The sequence below is a fragment of the Marmota marmota genome, unplaced genomic scaffold (genome assembly GCF_001458135.2).
Source record: "Marmota marmota marmota unplaced genomic scaffold, marMar, whole genome shotgun sequence".
NCBI lineage: Eukaryota > Metazoa > Chordata > Mammalia > Rodentia > Sciuridae > Marmota > Marmota marmota.
In genome coordinates, this window is record NW_026000229.1 from 6,737,387 (window position 1) to 6,754,501 (window position 17,115).

General features: G+C 37.3%; 1 protein-coding gene across 2 annotated transcripts in view; it reads left to right on the plus strand.

Annotated features, from left to right (window-relative positions):
• Window positions 1-17,115, plus strand: part of Hmg20a (high mobility group 20A) — an 84,457-nt gene that overhangs the window by 43,557 nt on the left and 23,785 nt on the right. For both annotated transcript variants that reach the window (XM_015480384.2, XM_015480385.2), the window contains exon 2: window positions 10,545-10,637. In XM_015480384.2, coding sequence (XP_015335870.1) covers window positions 10,549-10,637 — 89 coding nt within the window. In that variant the 5' untranslated portion in view covers window positions 10,545-10,548. The remainder of the gene's footprint in view (window positions 1-10,544; window positions 10,638-17,115) is intronic.

Sequence of the window (17,115 nt, forward strand, 5' to 3'; positions counted from 1 at the left end):
CTGTTGCTCCATGTTTCGGTTTGAATATGAGATATCCCTCAAAAGCTCCTCTTTTAATGCAGGAATGTTCAGAGATGGAAGATTAGATTATGAGAGCTGTGACCTAATCATGGGTTTATTCATTGATGGGTTAATAATTTAAATGGAGCAACTGGGTGGTAACACAGGCAGGTGGGGCGTGGCTGGAGGAAGAGGTCAGCTGGGGCATGCCTTTAAGGGTTATGTGTGTCCCTTGCCCTTGGCTCTTCTTGCTTCCATAGTGAGCTGAGCAGCCTTCTTCCACCTTGCCCTCTACCATTGTGTTTGGCCTCACTAGGGCCCAGAGCAATGGAGTTGGCCAGTCATGGACTGAAACCTCTGAAACCATGAGCCCAAGATAAACTTCCTCCACTAAGTTGTTCTTGTCAGGTATCTTGGTCACAATAATACAAAGCTAACTAACACACTGTGTATCTTTGCCACCATTTGAGATTGAAGTGTTTTGGATTTGGGCATTTCTAATAGGTTTGTAGTGGTAGCTAATTTTGTTTTAATTAGCAAGTGCTTATTAACCTCTATTGAACATCATTTTATATGCTTATTTTCTATCTTCATATCTTCTTTGATGGTCTATTTATTCAGGTCTTTGATCCATTTTTTAAATTGGCCCTTTATCAGATGTGTCTTTTGCAAATATTTTCTCCCAATAATGTGACTTATTTTCTCATCCTCTTGATTTTTTTTTTTTTAAGAATACAAGTTTTTGTCTGAAATCAGTATAGTTACTTCCACTTTCTTTTCATTGGTGTTAGTGTGGTATATCTTTGTATACGCTTTTACTTTTGTGTATGTCTTTATACTTAAAGTGGTTTTCTTTTTAGATGACATGGAGTTGGGACTTGTTTTTTTATGCACTTTGACAATCTCTTTATTTTAATTGATGTATTTAGACCATTGATACTTAAGGTGATGATTGGTATAGTTGGATTAATATCTGCCTTATTTGTTGCAATTTTGTATTATTTCTCTTATTCTTTGTTCATATTTTTATCTTTCATACTTTTTCTGCCTTTTGTGGGTTTGGTTTTTTTTCCCTTACTTTCTTTTCCTTTTTTGTGGTACTAGGGATTGAATCCAGGAGCTCACTACCATAACTTACCTATATCCTCAGTCCTGTTTCTCCCCCCCCCCCTTTTAGTTGTAAAAAGACCTTTATTTTATTTGTTTATTTTTTATGTGCTGCTGAGGATCAAACCCACTGCCTCACACATGCAGGCAAGCGCTCTACCAGTAAGCCACAACCCCAGCCACTCTCAGCCCTTTTTTATTTCTTATTTTGAAACCAGGTCTTGCTGAGTTCTAAAGCTGGCCTCAGGCTTGGGACCCTCCTGCCTCGGCCTCCCCAGTAGCTAGAATTACAGGCACATGCCATTGCACCTGGCTTTCCTTTTGTGCAATTTATATTCCATTTACTCTCCCTTCTTACTATATCAGTTATACTTCCTTTTTTACTGTTTTAGTGGTTTTGCTTGAGTTTGCAATATACACTTATACCTAATCCAAATCCTCTTTCCCATAACAGTATACCACATCACAGGAAATGCAGATACCTCATAATAACAAAATATTCATAACAAAATACTCCTTCCTTGTGTTGTAACTGACATTCATTTCACTTATGAGCAGTACATATACACACATTCAAATACATTTTTCTATTATTATTGTTTTGAACAAACTTATCTACTAGATTAATAAAGAATAAGAATTATTAATTTTACCTTTTTGTTCATTCTCTGATGTTATTTTCTTACATAAGCCTTGAGATTCTGAATTATATCATTTTGCTTTTCTTTGAAGAACTTATTTTGACCCTGCTTGTAAGTCAAATAAATTGCCTGATTTTTTTTTTTTTTTTTTTTTTTTTGTCTGATAAAAGTATTTCTTCTTCATTTTTGAAAGGTAATTTTGCAGGGTGCAGAATTTCAGTTTTTATTTTTCCCTCACATTTGAAATATTTCACAGTCCTGGTTTTTTGTTTTGTTATTGTTGTTTGTTTTTGTTGTGTGTTTTTTGTTTGTTTGTTTTGTATTTTAAATACACAGTAGAAACTACAATGTTCATTATAAGGATTGACTTCATTTTTAAGACAGTCCCAGTCCTTACAAGTAATAAAGAAGAAAACCTAAAATAAATATTTTAACACTTCTAAAAGACATTTCTCCATGCCTGATGATTTACTATAAAAGCAAACCCATATTTTCCCCATCAGTCTTTCTACTCAAGGGCAATCAGAAATTTGTACAACATGAATATTTGCTTCTGAAACAAAATTACAAATTAAGTGATAACAAGAATATAAAAATCAACTGGACCCTAAACAAATTTCTAATGAATTCTTTCCCCTTTCCCCCAATCACCTAGAGTTTCTTTCTCCAGCCTCTTTCTGCTTCTTTTCCTTTTTTTGCTTGGCCATGAATTCTGTGTTTTGCTTATGACGTGTACTCTTGCAGTGATTTGTCATTGCTTTTTCACCTGGGTGGAAGGAGGAACAAATTGGATAGAAGAATCCCGCCTTCAATACAAGAAAATCTGAATCTTCTGGGATATCAGGTGCTACTGATTTGCCTAAAGAGGAGTCCTCAGTCTTCCACAGCCATGTTTTGACTTGCCGTCCCACCTACCAATGACTGCATCTTCATTTGTCTATCAAAATGCCCTTCAAAATCATTCTTCATTTCTATTACAGTGTTTTTTCTCTAGCACTTCTTTTATTCTTTATAGAATTTCCACTTACCTGCTTACGTTGTCCATATATTCTTGCATATTGTTTACTTTTTTCACTAAATCCCTAGAATAAGAGTTGTTCAAGTGACTCCATTGTTTTTTGTTTTGCAATGCTGGCATTCAACCTAGGACCTTACACAGCTAAGTAAGTGCTCTGCCACTGAGCTACACCCTGATTGTTTCTTTGTGTTTTGGGAAGGTGAAGAGTTTCAACTACTGGAAGTACATTGTACTTGACAGCAGGTTTCATGTGGACAATATATTACTTGTATTTAATTCCCAAGTTCTACTATAATGCTTGGCATTTGGTTGATGTTCAATAATTATTTGAGTGAATGAATAAGCAGGCAAGGTTTTCCTTTGTTTAATAGGTGAGAGCTTGAAGTCACTTAAGTAAATTTTGATCAAAAATGATAAAAAGAAATGCTTAGATATAGCTGGGCATGGCAGTGCATGCCTGTAATTCCAACAACTCAGGAGGCTGAGGCAAAAGGATCACAAGTTCAAAACCAGCCCCAGCAATTTAGCAAGACCCTGTCTCAAAATAAAAAATAAAAAGGGTTGGGGTTGTGGCTCAGTAGTTAAACACTACTCCTGGGTTCAACCCCTGGTACCAAAAAGAAAAATCAGGGAGGTGGTGAAATGCTTAGACATGGGTATCTAGCATAAATGGAAACTTGAAATTTCCAGTACAGAATTTATACTAATCAACCATGTTCATTATAGTTGACATAAGGATTAACTTCATTTTTAAGACAGTCCCAGTCCTTACAAGTAACAAAGAAGAAAACCTATAGAGAACACACTTAGAAAATACACTAAAGGGCTGCTGGGCACTGCGACACCTTCCTGTAATCCCAACAACTTTGGAAAATGAAACAGCAGGATCACAAGTTCAAGGCTTGGTTCAGCAATTTATCGAGACCCTCCCTCAAAATTAAAAAGGGTTGGGGATGTAGCCAAATGGTAAAGTGCCCCTGGATTCAATCTCCAGTACAAAAGAAAGAAAGATACACTAAGGGTCCTCAAAATTCAGAGATATCCTGCTAAAAGTTGCATAGTAAGGGCTGGGATTATAGCTCAGTGGTAGAGCAGTTGCCTCCGACGTGTGAAGCACTGGGTTTGATCCTCAGCACCACATAAAAATAAAAAACAAAGATATTGTGTCCATCTACAACTAAAAATATTTTTTTTTAAAGTTGCATAGTGAATAAAACTGGCCATCTGCCAGGGCACCTCTCTGAGCAATAAATAAATAATAATTGAGTGAGGAGCTTCCTTCAGTTGAGGGATAAAGAACCTTTAAGCAAAGTCTTTCCGTATTGTGCATCAAATATATATTTAACATATAACGATGATATGTTCAAAACTAGGCTAAGGGGAATTTAAAGGTAAACAAGGCTCTGCCTCTGACAGTGAGTCAGATGTTATGATGGGGATTTAGAACAGGATTCTCTGGGAGTGCATAAAAGGCTTATCTAATTCATTCTTGATTGATCCAAGAAAACATACTGAAAGAAAGCTCATCTAAGGTGAGACATGGAAGACGAGTCAGTAATTAGCCAGGACAGAAGGAATTGGGATACTAAAGTATTTCAAATGGCAGACACCAAATAGCAGCTATGAGGTATGGAAGTGAGAGATTGCGGTATCTTTTTAAGTAGATAGCAATTTAGGTTTGTCAAGACAATTTAATGAGGGAAAAATCATCTTTCAACAAATGATTATGAAACAACCTAATAATTTACATGCAAAAGAATGAAAATGGACTCCTATTGTACATCATATATGAAAATTGATTCAAAGTAGATCAAAGACATAAAAATTAGAGCTAAAATTATAAAACTCTTGAGGCTGGGGTTGTGGCTCAGCAGTAGAGCACTCCGCCTAGCATGTGTGAGGTCCTGGGTTCAATCCTCAGCACCATATAAAAATAAATAACCAAAATAAATGTTTTAAAAAATTATAAAACTCTTAGAGGAATACATAGGATTAAATCTTCATAGCCATGCATTAAGCAGTGGTTTTTGTTTTTGTTTTAGTATTTTTTTAGTTGTAGATGAACAGAATACCTTCATTTTATTTATCCATTTCTGTGTGGTGCTGAAGATCAAACCCAATGCCTCACACGTGCTAAGAAAGTGCTCTACCACTGAGCCACAAACCTGGCCCCTGTTTTTGTTTTGAGGGACTGGGCATTGAACCCAGGGTCACTGTACTACTGAGCTACATCCCTGGTCCTTTTTTATTTTTATTTTGAAACAGGGATTTAAAATTAAAAGCCTTTATGCTTCATAAGACACTATCAAGAAAGTGAAAAGATAGCCCAGAAAAGGAGAGAAAGTATTTGCAAATAATATATCTGATAATGGTCTAATGTCAGCCCAAATGGTCTAGTGTTAGTCAACAAATATACAATTAACTCAATATAAAACTGGGTAAAGTGTTTGAGTGGACAGTTCTCCAAAGAAGATACACTATACAAATGGCCAATATGCTTACGAAAAGATGCTCAACAACATTGCCCATTAGAGAAATACAAAGCCAAATCACAATGAGATCCCACTTTACATGTAGTAGGATGGCTGTAATCAAGTGTGGTGAGGATATGAAGAAATTGGAATCACAATACATTGCTAATAGGAATGTAAAATGGTGCAGGTGTTCTGGAAAACAGTTCAACTGTTCCTCAGAATATTAAAATGAATTTACTATATGTTCCAGCAACTCTACTCCTTGGTATATACCTAAGAGAAATGAAAACATATCCATATAAAAACTTACACGTGGATGTTCACAAGCAGCAGTGTTCACAGTAGCCCAAAAAGTAGAAACACCCCAAGTCTATCAACTGATAAATAGATAAACAAAATGTATTATAGCCATACAATGGATATTATTCAGTTATAAAAAGGAATGAAATACTGACACATTGCTAACCTTGAAATCTGTATGCTAAATGAAAGTAGCTGGACAAAAAAAAGCCACATATTGTATGATTTCACTTACTGCACATGAAATGTCTAGAACAGGTAAAAACATAAAGGCAGAGAATAGATTAGTTGTGCAGGGTTAGAAAGAGAGAGACTGGAAACTGCTGGTGAGTATTGGGTTTCTTTTTTGGGGTGATAGAAATATTCGAAAACTATAGTTGTGATTGTACAATCTTATAAATATAATAAAAATAAGTAAACCAGATACTTGACAATTGTAAATTTTATGATAGTCATTCATTGATATCCCTAGGGAATTAAGTACAGGACCTCACTCCCATACCAAAATCTGGAAATGCTCAAGTGCCTTTTATAAAATGGTATGGTATTGCCTGTAACCTACACACCTCCTCCCATACACTCTAAATCATCTCTATATTACTTATAATACTTAGTACAGTATAAATCTTATGTAGATAGTTACACTGTATTGTTTAGGGTCTAATGACAATGAAAGAAGTTTGTACATGTTAAGTACAGAACAGTTTTTTTACAAATATTTTCAATCTTCAGTTGATTGAATCTGCACTTGTGGAGCCACCTATAGATGTGGAGGATGGTGTAATTGGAATGGGGAATATAAAAAGATGAGGCTGGACCGGGTATGGTGGTGCATGCCTGAATCCCAGTGGCTCAAGAGGCTGAGGCAAGAGGATCAAGAGTTCAAAGCCAGCCTCAGCAAAAGGGAGACGCTAAGCAACTCAATGAGACCCTGTCTCTAAATAAAATTCAAAATGGGGCTGGGGATGTGTCTCAGTGGTCAAGTACCCCTGAGTCAATCCCCAGTACTGAAAAAAGAAAAGATGAGGCTAGGTTGGGGACTTTTAGGTGAATTATGTTTGAACTGGGTTGTAACATTGACAGCAATGAAGTGGAAGTTAGGAAATATCCTAAGAATATGTCGAAGATTGCTGAGAAGACTGAAGGCCTAGTTGTAGTTAGTTAGATACTGTAAATTTATAGTAGCACCTTTTATTTGGTCATTTTCCTTCTCCAGCTTAAGCCAAAATTTCATGTTGTTTTACATCTGGTATACAGAAAAAGAGCAAGGCAAGGGAATTAAAGAGTGTTGGCAAGCTAGGCCCTGTGGAACATGCCTCTAGTCCCCACAACTCAGGTGGTTGAAGCAGGAGGATTTTAAATTCAAGGCCACATTAGGCAACTTAATGAGACCTTGTCTCAAGAAAAAAATAAAAATGAAAAGAGCTGGGATGTAGTTCAGTGATAGAGTGCTCCTGGATTAAGTCCCCAGTACCACCAAAAAAAAGTGTTGGCAAAAGAACGTTTGAAATATAGCCATGAAATCCCAGCTGAACAGAGAAGAGAAAATCAAGGGTCAGTGAGGAGAAGGTCATTTGTAATAGGAGAAATTAAGAGAGCTGAAATGATAGAAATGGTCCAAGATTTTTTAATTTGAGGTTAAGCCAAATGACCTGATTTTTAAAGGATTTAGGGTGTTTGCCCATAAGGAGTGAAGTATGGAAAATGAGAATGGCAAAATTCTTCCTCTCAACTCTTGTATGATTGGGGAGGGGTTTTTTAGGGAAGAATCATAAGGCATCTCCATGAGAGGATCTATTGAAGTGTAGAGGAAAAGGGAGGAGAGAGCGTGAGAAGAGCCAGCTCCAGAAAACAGAAGTACAAATCATGCTTCCAGCACTGTCCAGCACATTTGGAGTGACATGGTCTCGTTGGTGAGATCAGACTGACAGGAAGAGCTTCTGAAACAATTTTAGTTGAGGAAAATTCCTCAAACTCCACATAATTTTCTTTGTTCTGGCCCCAAATATCAAAGCAATATTCTAATTATGATTTGGCTCCCCAGAGAGAGAATGTGTTCATCGTCAATAATTATGCTTGATAGAATTCTCACTATAATTTTTGTAATCATTATTAAAACATTTTTGTTATACATCTCTTTTTGAGTAATCAGTGCTATAGGGAATCTTTGGTTTTCCAAGTTGATTCAGAGTAGAAGCCCCTGAGTTATACTATTTTTGAAGCTTCACTGGTAAGTTCCCTCTGCAAGGAAACATCTGCATGATAGACCTACTATGTAAACTGCAGTGGAGAAGCAGACTTGCATATTGGTTTTCCTTTGTACAGATTTCTCTTCTCTTTCCGAGCGGCATTCATTGCATTTCTTAAATGCTTTGCTTAGGATTTCAAAGTTCAGTTTGACCTCTGTACTGGGACATTATCAGGCCCAGATGCTGCACTTGAATGGCTTTTGGCATTCAATGGCTTGATAGCCATGATTCAGTTTGAATCACCCCCTCACGGACCAAATGAAAGCACATTCTTGCAGGATCTGTGCCATATTCTTGGGAATCATTTTATTTTCCAACTTATTAGACTAGTTCAGAGGCCTTTGGGTTTCATTGGACTTTTCTTCATTTCCTTCTTTTGTTGTTCTTGGCCCCCTCACCTTCCACCCACTTTATTACTCATTTCTTAAGGGTCTGACTACTCAGAAACGCTGAGAAAATATCTGAAGCCATATGGGTTGAGTAAAACAAACTTAAGAGAGAGGGGCGGGAGAAAGAAATATGTGTTCTCTGAACTTCCTTTGTTTATATGATCTGTTTATATGTTGTTAAGGTTAAGGTTGTGTTGTCCAGCTGCCTCTCCACATTTCAAAAATGACTGAAGATATGTGGGGAACATCCTTAAAAGGGTCATGTTGGCATAGTGAATGAAAAGACACTTTATTTGTCTCCCACCAGATAATATGTCTAGTTGGAGATGTGGGAGCAATGCCAAGAGCTTCAAATGCAGAATCTTGAGGTTCTTGAAAAGCCAGGGACTTCCAGGGACACTTTTAGAAAAAAATCAGTGAACGGAGCCCTTTTAAGATTTGGGGGTCTATACCTGGCTCTTCAAATGATTGCCCACTACAATTAGGCTCTGTGATATCAAATTAATAGTTTTTTGTTTGCTTGTTTGTTTTTAAGGCATAGACAGAGATTTATTTAGGAAGTTAGTTGGATATTCAAGAAGAGTGCAGAAATTGATAGTTTTCTTTGGTAAAATGAACATTGGCACTTGGATAAGATAACGTTAGCAGCTCTGAAAGCCTGAGCTCTCATCTGTCTTGTAAATTATGAATTAAAATTCGAGTACATTAGAGTCGGAATCATTCTAAAAAACACATAGAACAGAATTCTGTGGTGGTGTCAGAGCTATTCTGCTTATAAACACCCCCCAGCACATGGCTTCAATGCCCTGTTCTGTGACTGAATGGGAAGTTACTTTCTGCCTTCCAGGTTTTACCCACTGTAATGGGTATGATATATACTGAGATGCTTTTTTGTCACATTAAGCTGGTAAGCTATTTATGGAGTGGTCTGTTAAATTTAGAAGTGAAAATGAATAAGAAAAAGAAGTAAAACATCAGTATTAGCATTTGAGAGATAAACCACTCAACTGGAAATTGTTGAGAACATGGTATTGTTGTTGTCTGCATTTTCTTAGTATTTCCCAGAGCCAGAGGAAGCCTAGATCAGCTGTGGTTGCTGTGCTTTCTTTTAATTGCTGTTTCACTAGGTCTCCCGAGCAGCAGCACCTGAAAGAACTGCTGAGGGAGCTCCTAAATGAATTCTTATAATTTGCTTCTCAATTCTACCAGTTGATGGAGGCCCTTTCTTTCTTGAGTGGTTTGCAGTTCCACTTAAGGGGTTGATGTTTGGGGTCACTATTGAATGTTTTGTTTGAATATCACTTTCATGATGAAAGGGAAGCTGCTGCTTTTAGCTTTGTTGGGTGAAGTCCTTGGTGGTGAGCCTTGAAAGGAAAAAAAAATTCTTTGTAGTGATATGCTAAATGAAATTACTCTCTTTGTCACTTTGTCCTTTTATCCTTTCTGTCTGATAACCTCAGGTTCTTGTGATTTATTTGTTTTCTTCAATTAAGCTTAGCTGTTTCCTATACCCAGGTGCATGCTATTTCTGCTGATGGTTATGATAGTGAAGTGGAACATATTTTTGACCTGGAAGTGTGGTTTCTTTGACTCAGAACCACATCAGTATGCCTTCCATCCTCCACTTCCTTTGCATTATTTCCTTTTGGAAGGCTCCATTTGTCACCATTTAATCTAAGCATGATTCATGTGGGACTGAGAACTGGTAATACTGTAATGACAATACTTTTCTTTATATGATAATACTCAAAGCACTTACTATCTTAGCCTTTCTCTTATGAAGCACTTTCAGTTTAATCCCTCTCAACAACCCTGTAGGTTAAGTCAGCAATTTTATCTAAGATGGTGAAATTAGAGCTCAAAAGAGGTTAAATACCTTGCTCAGTGTTACAGTGCTTTTGAGTTACTCTGCTTAACAGTTTCTGCAGGAAATGAAGAGTATTTTTGAAGATACCCTGGATGAATAAAAAGGAATTTTCCAAACCAAGTCCCAATTGTTAAAATCAAACTTATTTTTAGTCTGGTCAGTTGATAAGACCAGAGTTAAAATAAGTTCCTAACCATGGAGTTTAAATTGATATGTCCAAGTCAGGAAAATGAATATCTAGGTCCATGTCTGTTCTGCAGCTGATGTGGTAAAGTTAAGCCTGGCTCTTAAATTAGTAGAACTTAAACTGGGGGACCAGGGCTATAGCTCAGTGGCAGAGCGCTTGCCTAGCACATGTGAGGCACTAGGTTCGATCCTCAGCACCACATAAAAATAAAATAAATGAATTGTGTTCAACTACAGCTAAAAATATATATTAAAAGAAAACTTGAACTGGAAGTAATTAAGCCATTAATTATTTTTTGATTCTTTCTTTCAGGAAGATGGAAAGCTTGATGACTAGTTCCACCCTGCCGCCCCTTTTTGCAGATGAAGATGGCTCCAAGGAGAGTAATGATCTGGCTACAACTGGGTGAGCAGCTGCTTTGGGACATTGGGCCTCTGTATAGACTTCAATACAAAGCTTCTGACAAAGTATGAGATGCTAAAGAGGCAGTTTTTTATAATAAGAATAGAAGGTGCATTTGTTGTGTTTTTCAAATAGGGAGAGACCCAATGTAAACTTGCTTTCATGTCTCTTTCTCAGAACTCTGGTTCCTATGAACTGATAACAGCAATATATAGACCGACTATGACTACTGTTAAGAAAATTACATAGTCACCATTAAGGAAACACCTGCCACAGAGCTAGCTCTAAAAAACAAATTCATTTTGTGTCTAAATTGCTGCAGTTATTAAAATGATTTTTTCTCAGAGGTCAGCTTTTTAAATGTTTTGTTTTTCTTGTTTGTTTGTTGTCGTGCTGGGCATTGAACATGGGGCCTCATGCATGCTGGACAGCTCTTGTATCACTGAGCTACAGCCCCAGCCCTTACTGTGGTTCTTTATTCAAGATCTTAGGAGCTTTAGCTGACTTGTGCCCTTTTTGTCCCTACCTGCCACCCCATCTGTGGGATCTTTGGACAAATAAATAAAAGAACATAGAAAAGAATTATTAGGAGCAGTTCATCTCTTCCCTTAAAAAGTCTCTGTTTCACTTGAATTTGATCTTTTCTAGATATTTAGAAGTTATTTGCCAAGGAGAAAATATAACTAATAGATTTAAGTGCTGGTTAATTCCTAAGATAAATTATTTTAATATTCTTTAGAACACTTTTAAAAATAGACTACACTCTGTAATTGTTTCTTTCCCTCATGTTCATTTCTCACCTCATTAATATCTGCCTTCTAACCTCACTTCTCATATGAAACTGTTCTCCAAAACTTTTCTGAAGGCAGCATAGTTACTAAAGCCTTCGATAAAGGTTTTTCAGAGTGCCAGTCGCACACCTGCAAATGGAGGATTACAAGTTCAGCAACCTACTGAGACCCTGTCTCAAAAGAAAGAATAAAAAAGACTAAGGATGGAGCTCAGTGGTAAAACACCCTGGGTTCAATCCCCATTACCAAAAGGAAAAAAAAAAGATTTTCATAGTATCCATGTAGCAATATTCCAGGTATTATGTCTAAATCAGTGATCAAAACAGACAAAAAATCCTAGCTAACCTCTTAGAGCTTAAATTCTACTGGGGATGTCAAACGCTAAACAGGATAAATAGGTAAATACATGCTACATTGATAAGAACTTTGGATTAAGAAATAAAGTGGTGAAGAGAGATCAGAAGGGTTTGGGGGTATAGTTTTAGACACATTGGTCAAAAAACATAATGAGGTCTGAGACTGTGGCTCAGTGGTAGACCACTTGTCTGTCATGCGTGAGGCACTGGGTTCGATCCTCAGCACCACATAAAAATAAAATAAAGGTATTGTGTTCATCTACAACTAAAAAAATACATTAAAAAATTTAATGAGAAAGTGACTTGAATAATGATGTGAAATAATGTAATGACAGAAAATAATGTAACTAGCATGCAGTTGGCTAGGGAAGATTTTTCTAGAGGGAGCAGTTGGTGCAAAAGCCCTGAGATAAGGATGTTTCTGCCTTGTAGATCGCCAGGAGGCCAGTGTGGCTAGAGTAGAGGATACCAGGGAGAGGTGCTGTAAGGGACAACATTGGTGCTTCTTTAATGTACACATGAATTGCCTAGAGATCTTATCAAAGTGCAGATTCTGATTTAGAAAGCCTGAGTTAGGTCAAAAAATAGCTGCTGCTGTTGTTGTTGTTGTTTTAATATTTTTAGCTGTAGATGAACACAATATTTTTATCTTTTCATTTTTTTATTTTTATGTGGTGCTGAGGATGGAACTCAGTGCCTCACACACGTGAGATAAGCGCTCTACCACTGAGCCACAACCCCAGCCCCAGAGTACACTTCTTATAAGCTCCTAGGTAATGCCAGAGCTGGTAATATGAGTCCCATGCTTTAAGGAACGAGGGTCTAGATTAAGTAGGATTTCAGATGGGCAGAATAAACACTTTAATTTTTACTCTGAGTGAGATGGCAAACATGAAGGGTTTTGAGCAGAGTAATGTGATCTGGCTAATTTCCAGGAGGATCCCTCTGACTGTTGTATTGAGAATAGTGAAAGGAGCAGTGGGGCTGGACCAAGGAGACTAGTTAGGAGGCTCTTGAAATCAATTCAGGTGAAGATCACTTGTGATTTTGACAAGATTATTTTTGGTGGGAGATTGGGGGCATACTCATTAGAGTGTGTTTTAAAAACATTGGGAATGGGGGTGATGAGAAAATTCTAGACGTATTTTTTTATAAGTTATACTCCATATATGTATACCTTTATTTTATTTATTTATTTTTATGCTGAGGATTGAACCCAGTGCCTCACATGTGCTAGGTGAGCACTGTACCACTGAGCCACAACCTCAGCCCATCTTGATGTATTTTTGAAGACCAGTCAAACAGGATTTACCTGAAAAACCAGATGAGCAATGTGAGGAGGGAGAAAAAGCAAAAGCAATTTCAGTGTTTTGGCCTAACCAACAGGAGGGATGGAGTTGCCATTAATTTAGATGAGTAAACTGAACAGGTAGTGAAGAAGTATAGAAGCTCAGTTTGGGGAATTTTAAATTTGAGGTGCTTATTAGATAACTAGCTGGGCACAGTGATGCATGCCTGTGATCCCAGCAACTCAGAAGTCTGAGGCAAAAAGATCACAAGTTTGAGGCCAGCTTGGGCATCTTCATGAGACCCTGCCTCAAAATAAAAATCCCAGTGAGTTCAGGAGGCTGAGGCAGGAGGATCACAAGTTCAAAGCCAACCTTAGCAATTTAGCAAGGCCCTAGGCAACTTAATGGGGTCCTTTCCCAAAATAAAAATATAAAAACAAGCTGGAGATATGGTTTTGTGCTTAAGTACCCTTGGTTCAGTCCCCAGTACAAAAAAAAAGAAAAAAAAAAAAAACCACAGAGATGTCAAATAGGAAGTTTTTTGTTTTTGTTTTCAAACAGGAAGTTTGATTAATACCAGGTTCTGAAGTTAGGAGAGGTTTAAGCCAGAAAGACAAACTTAGGATCATCACCATATAACTAATATTTAAAGCCTTGAGACTAGATGAGATTACCCAAAAAATGAGCCCTCAGCAGTTAGAAAAGAGAAAAAAATCTTGAAAACCTGAGCCCTGCGAGACTCCAGCATTTAGAAGTCAGGCAGAAAAGTAAGAGTTAGTGAAGGCCAAAGTGAGTAGTTGTAGATAGAGGTAGCAAAAAAACCAGAGGCAAGTGGGGGCCTGAAAAACAAGTAAAATGAGTAAAAAGGGAAGGGAAGAGATCTAGTGTGTCAGATGCTTCTGGTAGGTTGGATAAGGTGAGGTCTGAAAAATGACTTTGGATTTAGCGTGGTCATTGGTGGCCTACACAAGAGTTACAAGTTCTTATCTCCCTTGGAATGGATTTAAGAGAATGGAAGACAGTGGAGGAGGCAGAAACAGGTCTTTCCAGGAGTTCTGCCGCACAGAAAAGGAGAAAAGGAAGGCCTTTAGAGGTGATGCAGAGAAAGTATTTCTGTTTTGTTTCATTTTGCTTTATTTTAAGATAAAAGTAATAATATCACACTTGTCTACTGATTAAGCTGTTCCTATAGAGAAGAAAGAATTGATGATGCCAGAGTACAGAATTGCCAAAAATGCTGTCCCTGGTTAGACAGGAGAATATGAGATCAAGGGCCTAAACAGAAGGTTGTTTGTTGGCTGTCACTAAGAACACGGGTAATTCATTCATGGTAAAAAAAGGCTTTGGACATCTTTGACCACTCCCTTCTGATTCCTGTCCACTTCAGTCAGGGTAACTCCTTCCCAAACCTTATTGTCATATTTTACTAAAAGAAGAATGTACAAAATATAATAGCTTGAAAGTTGATGTCATAGTTGAAATGAAAATGACAGTGAAAGAACAAGTTGCCTGAGACATCCAAAATGATTGAAATGTTTGGAAAATAATGCCACCGAGATCAAACTGGATCTCTGGTGGCACTTCATTTCAGAGAACATGATTGGCATTGGTTTCACAGATTCTTTTACATATTCTTTTTTTAAAGGACCTCAGAAGTCCAGGAACCTCCTGCCTTAAATCATCTACTATGTTTCCTAGAAGGGTCAGGAAAGTGATTTCTTTCATTTTCAATTAAGACTGCATCTGCTTTTGTTCATTTCTGTGTCCACTCTAATCTGGTATTTATTCCAATTCCACTAAAACTTACTCCCTAAAATTGCCAGAGACCTTTAAATCTTCAACTGTAGCAGAATCTTTTTAGCTTATCCTATTTGACATCTGCAGCTTTTTACTTGTTTAACATCTTTTCTTCTTAAAAGTCTTCCTGCCTTGTCCCCTGCAATCATGTTCTCATTCTCTTTTAATACCCTCTGCAGTCTCCTTTCTCAGCATTTTTTAGTCTTTTTTTTCCCATACTTTTATTGATGCCTTATAATTATACATAATAGTGAGATTCACTGTTACCTATTCGTATGCACACAAATAACAATATTTTTGGTAAATATCATACCTTTCCCAGCTTTTCTAACCCCTCTAACATCTAGCACTGCCTGTTATTTCTGTGGGCAAAGGCCTCTCTCTCATGCCTTTTCTTCAATTCTGTCTCTCAGGACTTTTTTCCATGTGTCTGTGGGACATTTCCACTTAATTATGTTACAGGCACTTCAAACTTGCCATTTTCTGGGCTGGTGCGCTCTCTCTCTCTCTCTCTCTCTCACACACACACACACACACACACACACACACACACTGTTCTTTCCTTGGTTCATGGTAAGTACATAATCACCAATTTGGAAACCTCAAAATTACCTTTGACTCTACAACTAAGTAGAACAAGTAAAAGAAAATTATAAACAAATTTCCTGTGACTCTTATTTTTCCTCGCTATTTAAATTCAATCAATCATTAATTTCTCTCCATTCCACCCCTTAGCTTTCTCTCCTGCCTCTATCTCTTACTTCGTCTGTTACATACCGTCCTGCTACGTCTTCCTTTCTTTTGATGCACCCTGTTCTTTTGGCCTGGGATGATGTTCTTTACCTAATAAATACCTATTCATCTTTTAAGATATCTTTGGTGAAATCCTTCTTAACATCTCCTCCTAAAATTCATCATACCCACTACTGTGCCTCTGACATTTTTTACAAACCTCTGTTTTGGTACTTGTAGTTTTTGCTTATAACAACCCTATGGAGTATGCATTCTTTCAGAATAATAACTGAATATTACTCTATTGCCCTTCTTTTTTTTAATTTTATTTGTTCTTTTTAGGTATACATGACAGTGTAATGTGTTTTGGCATAACATACATACATGGAGTATAACTTATTCTAATTAGGATCCTATTCTTGTGGTTGTACATGCTATAGAGTTACCCTGGTCTTGTATTCAAATGCAAGTTTAGGAAAGTCATATTCGATTAATTCTACTATCCTTCCTATTCCTTTTCCCATTCCCTTCCCTTCATTCCCCTTTGTCTAACCAATAGACTTCTATTCTTCCCTTCCCACCTTTCCTTGTTGTGGGTTACCATCCACATATCAGAGAGAACATTTGGCCTTTGTTTTCTTGGGATTGGCTTATTTCGCTTAGCATGATATTCTCAAGTTCCATCCATTTACCAGCAAATTCCATAATTTCATTCTTCTTTATGGATGAGTCATACTCCCTTGTGTATATATACCACAATTTCTTTATCCATTGAAGGGCACCTAGTTTGGTTCCATAGCTTGGCTATGTTAATTTTTGTAATTTTTTTAATTTATTTGTTCTAACTTGTTATACATGACAGAAGAATGCATTTCTATTCATAATACACAAAGGGAGCACAGTTTTTCATTTCTCTGGTGAACACAAAATAGAGTCACACCATTTGTGTCTTCATACACGTACCTAGGATAATGATGTCCATCTCATTACACCATCTTTCCGGCTCCCATACTTTTTCCCTTCCCCTCCCTCTCCTTTGCCCTATCCAAAGTTCCTCCATTCTTCCCATGCCCACTCTGATAATGGATGAGAGATAGGAATTCAATTTCATTCTACTACAGCACCATTTGTTGAAGACACTATATTTTCTTCAATGTATGTTTATGGTGCCTTTGTCTAGTATAAGATAATTGTATTTTTGTGGGTATGTGTCTTTGTCTTCTCTTCTGAACCATTGGTCTTCATGTCTTTTTGTGCCAATACCATGCTGTTTTTGTTACTGTACCTCTGTAGTATAGTTTAAGGTCTGGTGTTGTGATACTTCCTGCATCACTTTTCTTGTTAAGGATTGCTTTGCCTATTCTGTCTGTTGCCCTTCTTCCTGCCCCTCTGAATCTTCCCAAGTCTTCCCCTCAAAATAAATTAATAAGCAGGAGGCTGAGGCAGGAGGGTTCCAAGTTTAAGGCTAGCCTGGACAACTTAGCAAGATCCTGTCTTGAAAAAAGCAGGGTGGGAG